This window comes from Callionymus lyra, chromosome 1 (genome assembly GCF_982586985.1).
Source record: "Callionymus lyra chromosome 1, fCalLyr1.hap1.1, whole genome shotgun sequence".
Taxonomy (NCBI): Eukaryota; Metazoa; Chordata; class Actinopteri; order Syngnathiformes; family Callionymidae; genus Callionymus; species Callionymus lyra.
The window spans coordinates 18560909-18579145 of record NC_141818.1 but is presented as its reverse complement, the minus strand read 5'-3'; the positions used below and the strand labels follow the sequence as shown (position 1 = coordinate 18579145).

General features: G+C 37.4%; 1 protein-coding gene across 2 annotated transcripts in view; it reads left to right on the top strand.

Moving 5' to 3' along the window:
- The window catches only part of LOC148088281 (transmembrane protein 132C), a 185200-nt gene that overhangs the window by 13630 nt on the left and 153333 nt on the right, over positions 1-18237 (top strand). The window contains exon 1 of one of the 2 annotated variants that reach the window (XM_087795903.1): positions 2718-3088. The exons of the other annotated variant lie outside the window; for it this stretch is intronic. Within the exon in view, the coding sequence (XP_087652029.1) occupies positions 3046-3088 (43 nt within the window). The 5' untranslated portion in view covers positions 2718-3045. Of the gene's footprint in view, positions 1-2717; positions 3089-18237 lie in introns of those variants that run through there. 2 annotated transcript variants of the gene reach the window in all.

Here is an 18237-nt window from a genome sequence, read left to right as displayed (position 1 = left end):
GGAGCGGAGGGAAACCATGTTAAACTTTGTATCCTTTTCTTTCTTATTTTTCTTTGATCATTGTTCTTTAGCTTAAGATTTAGATTGTGTCATCTTGCACTTCTTTTTATTGCACTTTGTTCTTGATCTTGTTTTATGAATCTATCGACAGTGTTGCTGTGTGCTGGAAAAACAATTTCCTGAAGGAGATCTCCAGAGGGATCAATAAAGTCTAATCTAATCTAATACAGTACAGGTATGTCATCTTCTGGTTGTGTGTTTAACTTGCTTTGACTGATTAATACATATCCATTTGTGTACTTTTCCCTGGTCAAGTTCATTTATCGGCCGTGTCCTTCTCCAATTTTAACTTATTTTACTTTTGTATACAAGAAAAATGTCCAAATTAAAAAAATCTCTTACATGGATTTGTTTTTTCTAGACAACAAGCAGCCACTCAGACACTGAGATCAATTCCGAATTAAATGTTTTACTCGAGGAAACATCAACAAAAAAAATGATAGCAAAGACTACCTTAGCAGGGTGAACTTTCTTGGCGTCTGTGATTTAAGTAAAAAAGTAAACTTTTTAAACAGTTTTTTTTATAGATCTGGTTAATTAAATCACAAATATTTTTGCTATCTAATATTATTATTTCATTTACATTCTTGTATGAAAAAAGATGTAGTCATTAATTATACATTCCTTCTACTTAGAGTATACTACAACATATGTACCAATCAAAAAGAAAAACCAACATCTAATATTGTTCTTTGCAACATATTTCCCCGTGAATAAATTGACTGCTATGAATATTCCGTGTCACCAGCGCAGCTGGAAAGACAGAGAGTCTGTTAAAGCATGATTTGGCAGGAAATGACTCAGGTGGTATTTCTGTATTGAACATCATTGGATCCGTTCCTGCAACTAGAGAACAGACATATTTTGGTTTTATTTCACAGGGATGTTCAACTCAACTTAGAGAAAGTCTGTGGCAGGTTGTCATTTAAGCGGATTTCTTTGTTCTCAATAATCTATAATTGTAATGTTCTAAGACCTACTGTCACTCATACTACACATCCCACAAGGCAATGTGCTTTAATATTCTCTAACTCATGTAACTGTGGTTATGATTATTTTTGCTTAAATCTTTTGTTTTTTTCTTTATATTACATTACATTACACCCCAGCTCGGGCTCCTAGGTCTGTGGATCAGAATCTACTGATGGTTCCTCGCACACGGCTCAGGACCAGAGGAGAGAAATCCTTCCAGGCTGTTGCTCCTAAGCTTTGGAACGATCTTCCTCTCTCTTTGTGCTTGATGGATCTACTGACTCTTTTAAGAAACAGCTTAAGACGTTTTTATTTGTTCAGGCTTTTCCTTGATATTCTGGAACTCCTGTTGTGTTATCAGTTTTATCTTGACCTTTAAAGTATATACTTTATTGAATATTGTTTTGATTGTTTAAGCGCTTTGTGACCCTGGTCTGGAAAAGCGCTATACAAATAAAAATTACTTACTTACTTACTTACTTACATTATACTAATATCATTATATCAATTTCATGAGCTAACATTTACAAACCATTTGATTATTTTTTTCTTCCCCTGTATTTGTATTTTTAGAAGCCAGGGAAGTTTGACCCATACGCAACACAGGGGATACCACAACCACATTTGTTTCCGTCCTTCGGGTCACATTGACCCTGGTATAACAGAAGGGTTAAAAAGATTTGTGGATCCAGATGGTAATCACCGCACAAGTGTTTTCTTTCATTTTGGAGTTTTAGAAGATATACAAATTAAAACCATCAAAAACATTAGCTTTTAAGCTTGTGGTGAAAATCAGGCTTGCTATCATAATCCAACCCATGCTACTTCTTCTTACTGATTTTGCTCCTCTAATCTTCATTAAATACACACTATTTTACGGGTCCTTGAGTAAAGTAGTTATGCTCCATTTAACTCACAACACTTCAATGAACAGCCGTGATCATTTAAACATTTTTTTTAAATGTCAACATTTTATCATGAAATGTTGTAAATGGACGTCTAAATGAAAACAGTAAAACACATGATCTTATACTAAAGGCAGCATGATGCCTTTTTTAAGATGCGTTTCCCTGGTATCTCAGCTCTGATCGCAGTGTACACATCTCGTCACACGGGTGCGCTGCTGGCCTCCAAGTTAAACCCCAACACAACCCACATTTGGCTGATAACTTTCCCCCCCCCCCCTTCACACATGGGGGGCTGCAAAAACTGGACACGCACTTTAATCTGGAGTGACATCCATGTGAATATCACGCATGTAATTCCAGTGCTCGGTTCACAGACGAGTGGTTGAATCCAGGGGCCAGAGACTGTGGAAGTGACTGTGTCATCGCGCGCGTGTGTGTGTGTGTGTGTGTGCGCACGCCTCCTGACGCGTGTGTCAGTGCCACTTATTGTCACAACCGCAGGCTTTTTTTTTTCTGCTGCCTCCCTGCTCCAGACGTCGGTCCGGATGGAGTCCGGGAACAGAAAGACCCACCTCGAGAATATGAAGTGAGTCCGGATCCAGAAGTGGACCTGGTACCAGCGGGAGATCTTGCGCGTGCTGCTGCTGGATTCACCCGGAGTTAGTGAGGAGTGGATGTTTTTATTCGCGGTCTGTTGGAATCGAGTCCCTCTCCTTCCTTTCTTTCTTTTCGTTCTTTCTGGGATTTTTTTGGACTTTCTTCAGAAACGGGATGGGCCACGAGGTCCCGGAGTTTTGTTGCTCCGGAGAAGAGAACTTCCAGGTCCAGATGATGCGGAGGACGCGCTGACAGACAGAAGAATCAAGAGACTTCAACCCAAATAACGAGACTTTAAACGTCAAAATAATCGTAACTGATTTTTAAAATATGATCCAAACAGTGAAGTCGCTTCAGAGAGGGATGATCTCCCTATAAAACAGGGGTTATTGGAAGTTTATTTGACAGATTTAAAGTGACTGGACATTTTTTTTATTTTCTTTAAATCAAGTTGGAATTTCCATTTGTTTTTTTCTTTTAAGTTTCTGATTTTTTCTCCAGAAGAAACATGTTGCTTCTCCTGGGGCTGCAGTGGCTGCTGGCACTCATAGGTAAGTCAAAAGAAGAACATGTCAGTGTTTGCTAATACGAACATGTAGTCAGTTGCATCACGACAGACCCTCTGGCTTCGCAGCGACGCCTCGAGCTACCCTGGACTTTTGTCGAATGAATATTTCAATGTGACACTTCTATTCGGTTGTGGAACAGAAAGCTGCCACGGGTTTAACAACCTCTCAACTTGTATTGTTTCCCCCCAAGATCATGATTATTTCAGAAGGAAAAAAAAAAAGTTCAAGGAGGATAGAGTTATGAATAATTGATTGACAAGATGTAGTATGTTTGTTATACGACATCAGGGAATGAGTGACGTGAATAGTGGTTTGAAGTTTAGTCTTATTGTTTTAATACATGGCATGGTTACTTATCCATTAAGAAAAAAAGAATAACTTTACTTTCAGTCTTGTGGGTGAGTTAGAAATGAGGTGGTAGGGTTAAGAAGTTTAAGAGGCTTTTACGCAAAACTCTTGATAATATTTCTTTGGAACTAAAAAAACACTTGATCAGGAACAATTCAGGAAGTCGGAGTCGTTGTTCTTGAATGATCAGGATCATGCTGGGCTTGAAGATTTATTGTGATTTTCAAAAACTTTGGTAAGGGCTAGGACCAAGAATTATGAGGATAGTATAAGGTACGGTGTTATGCTTTAGCACAGAACCTTTCAGGACTTTTCAAACGATATGATGTCTCTAGAAACTACAAGATTATGCTTATATTTATAAGGATTTCCATAAAGAACTATTTAGGTTTATGAGGACTAAAAGGATATGAACAATAAATGGTTGGAAATATTGAAGAATTCTCAAGATTTGGTTTGGTACTTTGGTAAGAGTATGACAAAGTATTATGAGAAAAGTATAAGGAACTGTTCACCTTAATGTGTGGCGAGAAGCTGTCAGAATATGCCAACAAAATATAGGGTGTATAAGGTACGATATGGGAAGTACTTTTTTATTTTTTTTTGGTAAATGATGGACTTGAAAATGTTAGGAATTGTTTATGCATATAAAGATCTTTGTTCTGAACTGTTAAAGATCGTGATTATTGATCTTAGGATTTGTTTAGGGATTGATCTTCTAAATTTGTAATTCAAATTTTGTCGCAGGTTGTCAATACGTCACTCATAAGGACAATTTATTCAACGGTAGCTACGATATATGAGGAAACACAAACAATCCCCCTTCTTTGATTGACGCTGAAGCAAAGACGGGCGACTGCATCCGGACTCAATGAAAGATCACAAGTCAGACCGTAGGTTGACAGCGCCTCGATTACGGCTGCTGACTCACCGGCTCCAGTCCTCAGTGATGGTGTTTGCCATATGCTTGAGCCCCTCTCAGTAACCAAGCCCAGTATGGTGCTAATGGAGAGCTGTGTGTCATAAAGCTGCAGGACACGGCGTCTCGCTGTGAATAGTGATGACAATTGATAAGATTCTCCAGGAGATGAAAGGATCAAATCCATATGCGAAAATGCCTGCTCAGCATATAGTCGGCGCAATAAAGGGGGGTTAGGGGGGGGAGACAGATTCTAGTGTTCTGGTGGGACCGTGGGGTTCTTGTGTTGTTTTGCTTAGAGATAAAAATCACAGCAATGAATTATCAGACATATAAGCAGATTTTAATTGAAGCCGCTGGGTGTCTTCCTGTTCGAGGCTTCGGTGGGGGGTCTGGAGGAGAAATCTTCTTTTAATATCCCTTCATTTTATTCCTGAGCTTAACAAGATCCAGGGAGGGGATCATGCAAAGACGGCCCTCAGACTAACACTCCTTTCTCTGCTAGTATTCATCTGTATCCATGTCGGGGGATTGGGTTTGACCTGCTAGATTTACCTTCTCAGACACACGCTCCATTTATACACCTGCAGAGATTGTGAGACTTTCTCTCAGCGGAGCGGCTTTATCTGAAATTGTCCTCAGATAGATCCCGGCGCTGAGGTCCGGCTGATGTGGCACGTATCCAGCTGATGTTATTTGCTTCTGGCAAATCGCCGGCAAACTCCGGTCCTTAAGCTGAAACAAAGCTTTCAAGGAAAATCGTGTGTCTCTAAAAGCAGCCGGGGAGGAAAACACGATGTGAATCAATGAAGTCACAGAGGTAGCGGAGCTTTGAGAGACGCTTCGGCCTCTGTTAACTTCCATCTGATATTGACAGACTGATCACGGTGGTCGTTATGCTTTGCCGCCCGTGTTCGATGTAGAACGTGTTTGCATCACCGCCCGTGTCTCATTACTTTAGCTCGCACAGCTTCAAATTGAAATGAGCTATCAGCGCTCCACTAAAAGGCCCGGTTTCATCAACGGTTCAGCGATGTATGTTCTATTTCACTTTGCTATGCATAGCTCTGCATCGCTGTGGGTATTTCTCAGGATGTCTCGTCCAAAGCTTTTAATCCTCAATTCCCTTTCAATCCACTGACATCTTATCAATTATGCTCGTGGCAAGAACACATGTATTTTAGTGGATTTAGAAAAATCGCAGACTCGACAAAGCTTCAGTTGGACTTGCAATGTCATATTCTGTCAGTGGTTGAATTCACAGGAACTCTTGGGTTTTATTATAAATGAGAATTCATCTGTGAGCTGCTTATAGAAAACGTAGCTGTGAATGTAGATCAGTTTCCATGTAAGACGTTCTTTTTGATACTGAAGCATGGGATTGTTCGGACTGGCCACGAATCCCAACGACCATATAGTTAAAAAACAATGTACCATGACATTAGGAAAATAGTCTTTATGTCGTAATATTTAATTAATAAATTAATTTACTTTTAATTGAATACTCCCAATTAAAATGATGTGAAGAAGTGGATATTTTGGTATTAAGTGGTGAATATATTTGCAAACATCTGAATACAACACAAAAAATAAAATAAAATCAATAAGTGTTTGTTTAATGTAAGATACAAGAAATAAGGGTTTGTATTACATAGTATAATAATAATTTACCGACACCACTCATGTAACTATTAATGGCTTTAGGAAAAGAATGAAGGACATAATAGAAAAAGATAGGAAAGACCAAATTAAGTTGTAACACAAAAATGTTCTTGACAAATAGGAAAATCAAGTTGCTGTCATAGTGAATTTAATTATTTCCAACTGACCTCACAAGGGTCAAGTCAATACATGCAAGGGTCTGTAATGGACCTTGCCTGGGTTTGAACTAAATAAAGCTAGACAAATTATTATATGTTTTATACATATACAAACTATAAATACCAAAGGAATATTGATAGGAATATGATTCAATTGAAATAAATATGTATTTTTGAATTATTTCTCCATATTTATTCCTTCTTATTCTCATCATCCTTTATGTATTTCGCTTGAATGCAACTAAAAAGTTAAAAGAAAAATACTACCAAACCATTTTACTGTAAAATACTTGTTGAATAAAAGTGACTCACAATAAATGTTGAGGATTTAAATACACCAGTTTGACAGTTCAATGCCCCGGTGAACATAAGAAATGTACACATATACAACCTCAGGTCGCACACACTTTTTTTTTTAATAACAAACGAAAAGAGAGAAATTGTTTATTTTGTTATCATAGTCTACTAGGTGTCAAAAACTTCACAAATACTGATGGTAAAAACTACAGCAAGACTTTGAACTTACAATGTGCTTGTATAATTAATTAATGTATATTAAAATATTTTCCAAAGTTCATGTAGATTTGTGCAAAACACTAAAAATGCACTCTTATATCTTATAACATATCTTAACTACTAGACCACACATCTCGCTAAAGTTATTTATGTAGAAAGTATTATCTATCTTGTTGTCATTTTAATACTGTCCTTAATTTCAATAAATTCTGATGATCACATAACCTCATTGGCTGAGATAAAAAATAATTCACGTATCAAATACATTCATGACTAAACAGCAATTGCGAGGTCATGCAAAAAGTTTCAGAATACAGAATTATTTTTTTGTATTTAGACGTAAAGTAAGCACCAAAGTTGACATTTTGCACGTCTTTATGTTTTTATGTTTCTCTACTTGAAAACAAGTAAACAATGGAATAATTATAATTATGATTATAATGTATAATTCAAATTTACAATCTTTGTGTTACTGTTTTCATTGGCTCCTGCAAGGAATGTTTGATAAATTATCATACTCGAGTTATCAGACAATGAAAATTTAGTATTTTGCGTTAGATTCAATAAAGACAAGAATGTGACTAGACTTAAATCGCTCTGTCCTTTATAATTTAATCTTCTTAATAGTGTTTTGCTATTAAAACCTAACATCATTTTTTAACTGAGGGCGTCACCTAAAAGGTAGGACAGTGCTTCATGAAGCTTCATCTGTCATGGAATCGAGCGAGAAAAAAAAAATTGAAATCCAAAACGTGTCAAGGAAAGAGTCCAAAAACAAAACGTTTCTCGGAACAGAAAACAGGCGCTCAGACGGGAGGCAGGTCACGGCTGACCGGCAACTTGGTCAGGAGACCTAATACTCTTTTAAATGGGAATAACCCGCTAATCAATCACACCCAGCCGTGCACACCTGCCTGCACAGAGAAAAAACGAAAAAAATAAAAGCATTACATGGTCACCATGACATCATCAACTCATCTGGAGGCGGCGGGTATTCAATAGAGAAGAACGGAGCGACGGAACCACATAAAGTGAAAAGCAGTTGTCTTTAAAACTGCTTCTATCTGGAGCAGATTGGATCATTTTGGCAGGAAGTGAGACACATTGGATTTTTCAAAGTAAAACACTGGTTTAAAATTCATGCTGAAACAAACAATAATAACAAAAAGATAACTGTTAATACAACATCGCATTTATCGGTGAATAACTTTAACACCAAATTTGTAATAAACTCAAATTTATATAAACTAGTCTTTAATGCAATAACATGGATCGTTTAGAGTAGAACGGTTTCCTTATTTGATTATCACGATCCTGGGGCTCTGAAGACATGCTACATATTAATTCAAAAATATTTTAAATTATTGATTTATCATTATTATTATCACCAGAATTGGTAAATGCATCGTTTTCAGACCACCGTCAGAGGGATCGTATGTCACTGTGTTTAAATTGGACCCTGCTGAGAAACATCTTAGGACGTGTCACTTGCATGTTGTAGATCCAACCCAACATGCAAGAGAGGATTCTGTTGACCTCATTCATCATTTAATAGTCAGAACCCTGTTTATTATCTCTGAATAATAGCAGTGATTTTACATCCCTTTTAATCAAACTTAATAATTAAACAAACGCGGGTCGATGAGCAGAAGTTTGTGTGTGTGTGCGTGCTGTGTAGAAGTGTGGGTCTTTGTGTCTCAAGGGTGTGGGCTGCGCATTTGCAGGGTCAATGTAATAGGCTAATTGACAAACATGCTGATGCAGGTGTCTGAGCAGAGGACCTCCTCCTCATAAATTCGCCGGCAAGTTCACCGGCAGAGACACTCCCGACGCCTCGGACCGAAATCATTTCCATCACTTCACAACCCGCGGATCGTTAAGTCACATTGAGAATGAAACGTCATTCGAAGTAGATGTTGTTGTTTTCAAACGTGAAAGAAGCTCTTGTGTTGAAGGCGTGCTCTTGACGAAAAAAACTAGAAAGGCACGTAGCCAAGTGTGAGGCTGCGTGAAATGTGGAATGAAGCGACTTGAATGCCAACATTCAAGGACGTGCACGTCCATCCAAGTGGAGTATCGATCATTCTGTCTAATATTATCATGTGGTACATTTAAGACAAACAACTTTAGATTACACCATGTGAAGTGACTATCCTCGTTTATGAAAAGAGTAGTTGTTCAATATCTTCTTATTTTTCATTTTTTATTTTTCACCCGTTCACGAAAGCGGATTATAATATTTGAATAAAACAATCTAAATCTAATCTAATCTAAGAACCCTATTTCTCAATGGTTGTTTTCATCCGTGATGCTGTGGATACAGTTCATTATTCTCAAGAAAATACTGTTGCAAAAAAATAATTTAAAGAAACACATTGGGAAAATAATGAGGAAGGCACGGAGAGTTTAGATTTACCCTCCATGTTACGGTTTTCACTTTATGTTATACATCTTAATAGTTAGATTCAGTGTTACTGCAGAATTGTTTCTGTGTGTACATTTGTTTTCAGAAACATATACTATTGTTGTAACAGTTATGTTTTAGCTTCCTGTTAACTTCAGAAAATCTCCCAGTACAAAAAAAAACACAGTCTTTGACCCACTGTTGTAAAACAGTTTCATGGTCACACTGAGAGTTACGAAAGTAACGTGTTATATCGATACCAAAATACATTGTAGTATTTATTTCCACGATACAGTATCGATATTAGACACCGCTTAATCGATGAATTGCGGAGCTTTTAAATAATATTTAATTTCATTACATTTTAATTTAGTATTTAAAGTAAAATAATTCGATTTTATACTCACAATTAACCTTCAAATATTCACAAAACGTGTTCATTATCGTGTTGCAATTAAACTACGGCCACTAGATGGCAGCAATCATTACTTACTTCAAAGCTAAAGGAACGATTAAATCCTGTGAGATCACGGTAATGACTAAGGACGAGAGGATACAGTCGGCTTTTGGGTTTATTTTGATGTCAAAACAAAGCAGTTACAACTTCGTCAAGAGTCATGCGGTCTGTACATTCTGCAACACCGGAGTCAAGTACTCGTACAATGCTCCGAATATATTCTTGTACCTACAGTATCACGATATATGGTGTTGTTGTCTCATATCCTAACAACAGATTCTTGAAAAGACCCACCTTTAAAAATTACGCAGTTAAAGAATAGCTAGAGACATGAGTCAATATGAAACCATTCATAAAATAATAACATCCAAATGTTACATATTTTCTCTTCAAAATGCCACTGAAATCCAGTCGGTCATGTTGCAGACAGATAAGTGGCGCTTCTCAGCTCCACAGGTAATATTTTACAGTTCAGAAAACATACAAATAAAGTGTTTGTTGAAGACTGCAAACACATCATTTCGCACACGTTTGCGCCTCACCACTTTCCAGCAGAGTTTCCTCCTTGTCCAAACACATTTGACGGAATGTTATCTCGCAAACATATGTTACTAAATATATTGAGAGTATGAAAATAGAGCCACACAAACACAAAAGCACGTTAGACGTGAACACTTTTCCTGCATCTGGCACGACTCTTGAGCCGGAATGATGAAGCATGAGAAAACGGTTTTGTTTGGTGTTTAATAAAAGCTGCATTACGGTTTAAGTGATATTTATGCACTCGGTAAGTGAGCACGGAACATTGCATACACAGCTTAAATTGCATCATTCCCACAGGAAATGCTTTTTTTTGTAGTTTCTGTACATTTTTCAGGTCACTAGAAATGGTTCCGGTCGGATGTATGACTCAGAACATTTAGATGCAGGAAGTCGAACAAAGGATTGTCACTTCATTTGAGAGAGTATGACGAGAGCTTCCGTGTAGAGCTGTCTGTCTTCAGGAACATTAGCGCTCGCCGTTGATCAGACAGGTACATCGAGTCAAGGGCCATTGACTTCGGCGCGCCGCTGACGGATGGCGGCGACGGCGTTGAAATGTGAATCTCGCAGCTATTTGTGATCGAGATTGAAATAGCCGCGTTTGCGTTTGAGTTCAAAACGGCAGCATGACACGACGAATGGATTTCATTTCCAAATGTATGGCTTTTCTTCTGTCAGCAGTCCATTTTTTTGATTTGGTGAATAATCAGTGAGCCCAAGCCAGACCAAAGAGTTCGCTCCGTTTCGCCGCCTCGTGACGGCGAGGCAAAGCTGCTCGGAGAATGAATTACGGCAGACGGCGAGGCGCCTCTGACACAGCTCATTATCGAATTTAAAACAAAGACCGTCACACGTACACAAGCCCTGCCACAAAAGAAAGTAGTGAAATTCAATTTCACCATTCATTTCTTGTCACTTTGAATCCTGTATATAAGTAAATATTAATTTAAAAAAAGCATTTTTCTTTGCCGCCTGAATCCCTCGGGCAAAGACAAAAACTCAAAAGTAGATTAAAACACCTGAGAGGTTTAATTTGACCAGTGTTTTTATGGACTCGTGTAATTTAAATGGCAATGCATGTGCACATAATCAATCAGTCTTGACGCTCAAAATCACTTCCAGCATGTGTGAAATGAACCAATCACGTTGTCGCTTTGTTTATACGAGTGAGCAGCCTTTGTCTGCTTTAAACTCATTACACAAATGTTAATTGTTTTCTTACCAGCAGAAAACTGCAGATCACATTTGATACCAGCTGGAGTAATTGGAATATTTTCAATTATAGCTAAGAAACAGAAAAAACTAACAGTATCTGCCAATAATTAGAATAATTGAAGTCCAAAGGGCTCAAATGAAATTCAAGTCCAAGATCCAATAACTAAAAGTATCTTATTAATACATATCCAAATCTAAGAAGGTTAAAAAGCCTTCTTCTTGTGTGTCTTCTTCTTTCGTTTGACAGGTTGCAACCATGACTTTGAAGCTGCATATCGCCACCTAGTGAGGGGTTGGTCAGCATCAGTTAAACTGAAACTGAATCATGTTTTATACTTTTGAAAGGTGACTAGATGGCGCTGAAAAATGAAATACAAATATACAAACAGGATGTTGTCGATAATAAAACTTGAGAATTTACAACAATGCAGTTACACTCATCTGACACTGGGGGAGCCAGAATCTTTAAGCATTATGAGGGAACGATGAGGCTTGATTCAGATTGAAAATGATTGGCGGATGTACGGTATTTGTCTTAAGGGTCAATTATGCCGAGCATATCCCTTGAGTTGCCAGTCCTATCTTCACCTTCATGAGCTTTGAGTATTGACCAAAAGGACAACATGTAGGAAGAAACTAATGATGAGTTTTCTTTACAGAAAAGCCGGACTTTCTTACAAAATAAGTTATTTTTTCCACAGAGACTGCTCAGATGGCATTTAAACACAATGTAGGCTGGATGTCTCCCTGGTGAGGTGTTGAATGAGTCCTGGAGCGTTCACAACTTTCACCTTAATATTGAGTCTGAAAAACCTGACAAAGAATGTGCAGAGAGGAATATTTGAGCTACTTCAGCTATTTTCTTGCTGCCTGGTAAAGAAAGTTAATACCTTATTCTTACTTTGATATTGTGATACTTTCAACTTTTGTTTTCTAGATCTTCTTATTTAGTTTTGCCTTTAAAATTCAGAAGTTCTTGTAGACTTTTTAAGTGAGAAGGAATCATAATCCCTTTGACCCATCGAGCCTCGAAAAGCACATATTTTGCGCTTCTTTTTATGTTTTTATGTTAACGGACTTCAGAGCATCACAGCTATTTGAACAGATTATCTTGCAATTGAAGTGGTTACTGAGGCAGTTGCTCTGGTCTGACATGTCAGATACCACTCATATTTCAAAGATAGACACTTTATTATACTTTATTTATTATGGATCACATATCCAAGCAAAATTCAATTTAATGCTCAAATACTCAAAATTCTCTTGACCATTTCATTTTACATTATTTATTTATTTTTTTACAATTTTTTTTTTTTTATGTAATTACAATATCTGTGCAACTCTTGCATTATCTTCAATCTTAATTAATCACATGATTTCCCTAATTAATCATGATGAATCGTATTGTATACCCACAATCCAATAGTGAATTCAATGATGGCCCCTCACAACAAATTTTAATTTTAGTGCTTTTTTACTTTTTCTTAAGCTGTAAATCTTATAATTTAATTTGTTAGGATGAGATTAATATTATGTTATAACATTCTTCTTAAAGGAAAGATGTGGCCCCCAAAATAAAATTTGAGATGGTTATATATTGTATGTACTTGTTTTGTTCTTAAGTGACTTATGTTTTTATCAAAATAATTATTAATTAATTAATTTTCTTTGCCGCTTATTCACTTATGGGAGTAAATGGAATCCTATCCCAGTTTCTTCGAGCGTGAGGCGGGGGACACCCTGGACAGGACAACAGTCCATCGCAGGCACACAAAGACAAGTTATATAAGCTTATATCTACGGACAAGTTCCCGATCAACATCTTTATGTTTTCGGACTGTGGGAGGAAACCTAAGTGCTCGGAGTAATCTCACACAACACAGGGAGAACATACAAACTCCACACAGAAAGGTCACAATTTGACTCCAGCCGGAACATTCTTGCTGTGAGGTGATTGTACTAACTACTGCACGTAGACTGGCCACAATAAATGGCCACTTTAAAATGTTCAGTTGTATCACACAGCACTATACAGATGTTGCAAGTTTTAAGGGAAGCATGCAATTGGCATGCTGACACCAAAGCTGTTGCTTGTGAATTGAATGTTCATCACTCTACCAGCTTCCAAAGGCATTTCAGAGAATTTGGCATTAGATCCAACCGCAGACCACGTGTAACCACACCAGCCCAGGACCTCCACATCCAGCATGTGTATATACAGACATATGTCAAAGTAAATATTGGAATCCCGTAGGATCTGGAGTCCTACTAGTACAGATTGGAATTCCAATCTGCCCTAGGAGGATTCCAGATTCTACTAGTGAATTCCAATCTCTCCAAATAGAGATTGGAATTCATCTCTACTTTGATATAATGTATGTACTTTACATCATTGTTTAAGAAAAATTGGGGGCCCCTGAAACAAAATTACACATTATTTTAGATTTTATATATTTGTTTGGTTCTTGATTGAGTAAATATCAAAAATAATAATTTGCAATATACATTTTTCTAATCCATATAAAATCACAAAAAAATTACATTCTATAATAAAATTGAATTTTTTTCCAGTTTCTTCTTGGTGATCCCCACAAAAGGAAACCTAAATCCAAGCGCAGGAGATGCTCCGTCATCTCGTCCTTGCAGCGCTAGCGTCCTCCGGCGCCCTGAGCTCTTGGCAAGCTGACCGCGTTGATGCTGCTTTGTGTCCCACGCCGGAGGATGTTGAGCTGTTGATGACGGAGGATTAGATTTCTCTCGTCACAACACAGACAGCGTGGCACGCATAAGTCATCGGCCATGTGGTGCTCAGCGGCGTCGCCCCGGCCAGGAGGCACGTCGCTGGCAGCCGTCGCATCCTACCACAGCTTGCTCTCCACCATTATCTGCTCCTGCAGATTCTCCTTTTCACCCACAGGCCCTCAATTTCACACAAATTGGACTCAGCCACACCAAGCTGAGTGGGAATGACCCCAATTGATAAGAGGGATTAGCTAAAAAATATTTCAGTTTAATTTGAGCTGGGAATAAAACTGTACCACGATGTTAATGCAATAATGATTGTCTGCTTGACCACCTGCTTATGCTTTTCATTTAACTGGGTATTTTAGCAATTTTTAACGAAGGAAAATGTATTTTACGACGGCAGAAGTAGTTCGCATGTCACGCTGCTTTAGCATCAATCATTACCACTTCACTTGTGAACAAACAAACCAACTCTTTAAATAGTAAGTCGACGTCAACAGGAATCACTGAACATGTGTTAGTATGCTACTGGAGGAGCTCATGATTTCGACGATTGTTAAAGTTTTAAGCACGGATTTAAAGTCAATCCAGATCATAGGAGCGTTCAGCCGCGGCACAAAAAGTTTCCGATAATACAACACTATCGCGAACAGCACATCCATCTGCCAAATGAGACACGAACTCCGCCGGCGATCCATATGGTCTTTTCATTCAAATGCTTTGTGTCAACACCCGCCACAGTGTTGGAGTAGGTTTTAGCTCAGAATTCATTCCAGCGAAGTGGTACAGATAAGTGCTTTTCCCAAATGGACCACCAACGACCTCATATCGTGTGTTTCCTCTACCATTTACAATAAGCCTCACAGTTTGTTTTTTTTCTCCCTGCGATGCGTGTGATGAAACATTTAAAAAGCAGCTGCTCTCTTCACCTCATTCGTTCGGAACCACTGGCATGGAAGTGGGCTTTGATGTGATTTGTTCAACGGACATACCAACTATGAGTTCCGAGATAAGAGGGAACCGTTTGCAAATATATCTGAACCTTCCTGAACTGCATGGGAAGAAGATTTTGGTTTCAATTTGGGTTGTTATTTGTTTTTACTGACAGTAATACAGATGGTATTTTGATATGAAGTATAAATCATTTAGTCATAGTTAGTCTTAGAAGCCAAAGGTGTCGAACTCATAACACAAGGGGCCAAATTATTTTACTAGTTTATGCTTCAGGCCAAAGAAAGAGATATTTAACAGGAAGTAAGAGTTACATTTTTGAAATTGCCTTTAACTATTTGAGGCTCATTTTATCCTTATCATCTCTGTGTTTGTCTTCCTTTGCTAAAACATTTCCTTTGCTACAGTTTTACTTCTATAGTTCACACCAATTTTCTCATTCCCTATTTTATCTTAAATACTGGCGTCTTAAAAGGCCCCCAAATCAAAGTTAACATTAGCTTGATAAAAGTCACCTAAGCAGTTCGATGTGATACATATATTTTATTTATCATATACTAAAAATCATTATTACATCACTTAATAATTTGTTTAAAATGTGTTATATCTTTTTGCTGAAAAAAGTGACATAATCTGTATTTATTGTTTAAAATAAATAGATAAAATCTCATTTTTGTATGTAGCTATACTGTATATAGAGTGATAACATTTTATGTCCGAAATAAATCTGTTTGGTATCATTTCTCATGACTGTAAAGTCATTCTGAATACGGTCATCGAAAACTACTACTTTACAAATAATAATTACTTAATTGTTAGTTACTATTAAAGCAAACATTGTAATTACTTAGTCAGGGCAATATCAGTTAAAAAAAACAACAGGTTTCATTGAGTTTGTAGATCAGAGCTAAACATTATAATGCAGAGAGTGCCATCTATTGGTCTTTCAAAATCATGACACGGACTCATGATTCAGCTCCAACAACTGATGCTGCATCATGAGGCCTCATCAACCCATTACTAGTGTTTATGGCTCTCTTTAGTGTTAGAATAGTGTTACTGCAATGTCTTAAATTCTCTTAAGTTTTTCTGTGTACATTTGTTGACAAAACAACAAACGTTTTTTTGTTTTAATTTCTTGGTTACTAAGCTTGTATAATAGGTGATATTATGAAGTTTATCACAATGGTAACGTATCCAAAATGAGATCCAAATGTCCATCAATCGGTTCTTTCATATACTTAGATAATGCATCTTAATTGGAGCAAGATGTTAAATGTTTGATAAGATTCAGAGCACACCATCATTGAGTCTCCCTGCTTCCTCCCGTCTGTCAGTCAATCCAAAACACTGCGTCAGTAAGCGCTGGTCCACGGTGCCGCTCTGTCAAACCCATACACGGCACCGTGAAAGGAGTCCATTACTAAAGTTACTGGCGGCCATCGAAATATGTCAGATTGTGAACAGGAATCGATTCGTCAAATGTGAGCTGTTTTGCTCAGAATTGATGGAAGGAGGGCAGTGGTCAGCTGCTGGACGACATCAACGCTGATCATGGGAGCTGATGAATACGATAACATCAGCGACATGAGGGACATGAAAACATGCAAGATTGTCTCAGTGAAGAAATATATTTTGAAGTCATATATTCATTTTATGGGGATTGTCGACACCAGAGGAAATATCTGCTCATTTTCTGACCTGCAGTAACAACAGGAATATGAAGTGACCAGAATGGCAGCTGAACTAAAGGAGGCGTTTGATGGCAGAGACGGAAAATCAAACATATGGCAAATTCTCTTAAAAAATAAACAGCAATAGTATAAGACAGAGATGAATACACTGTTTAAAAAGAAGGTATAAATATATTTTAGATCCGATCCTTTATTTGATAAGCATCTAGAGTCACTGAGATAGAACAGGTGATTTATTTGTGTTGCATCTGCCGGTGGAATAGATTACCTCCGAGATATAAGCTTCGTCATTCATCAGGAACCAGTATTTGTTGTTGTTGTTGTCCACCATTGAAATTCAGCTTCTTTTTTTTCTCCACAAATAACTTCAGGTTCAAGTCAGTACATTAGTTATACCTCACTAATGTTAAATACCATGACACTTTGAATTAAGCCAAAGATTATTCTTTTTATTTAAATATGATATACAATTACTTTATAATAAATATTTGCTCGGAGTAGTCTTTCAAACTATTTATAGGGACTAAATATACTTAAAATGGTTTGCCTTACTGTCGTAAAAATGTCATATCGATGGAATAGTTTACAAGTAAAGTCAATGTGGATTTTGGAATTTAATTGTGTTAATGTGTCAGTACATTTACAACCTTTTGTCACGAAAATAATCTTCGTGAACATCCATCTGACTGGACCAGCCCCGCCAACTAGTGTAAAACTGAACCAGCTTTCTTTGTCTGAGGCCGGCCCATTGAGTCGCGTCGCTAAAATAATTCATAAAATCTGCAAGCTGTCAATCAAAAAAGCTGAATCAGCGTTTCTTGGATCGCTGGATTAAACTAAAGAAATGTTGTGAGCAGACGTTATACACAGAGGGATGCGTTCTGATACTTTTTAAATTTCATTGTACACACTTAACTTCGAACCCTCATTCATCCTGCATAATCCGATAAACATCTCTCCTGCGACGTGATGTAGATAAATTATAAATCAATCCTATTTTAGCAACGCTATTCAAATAGTCAATAACAGTAACAGAGTCTAATATCACTCCATCCAGGCTGTATCGTATAAAATCAATGTGATTAATCCAGATACTAAAGGAATTATCTTTGTGAGGATTTCAAAGTTATCTAGCCAAGTTTTATTTTTTTAACGGTCATTTTCACATCTTTGTCAGAAGACTGTAGGAGCTAAAACGTGGATGTCATTGTACAAAGAGGCATCACCTTCTGGACTCACTGAGCAGCTGCCATGTTTCATGAAGGTCAGTTTGGCCAATGGGTAGAAAAGCTGTTGTTGAATGAAGTTCTGTTGTGTATCAAGGACTAATATTTTTTCAAAAAGAACACCTTTATCAAAATACGGAAGCTCAGAATATGTCCTATTTTTAAATCTACGATGACATTTATCTTGTATATACTTCAATAATGTGAACAGCCACATTTTGAGAAAGATATGCTGATAAAACTTGTAATTCCACATGAATATCTCTTCATGTTGTGTCTGTGTTTATCACGAA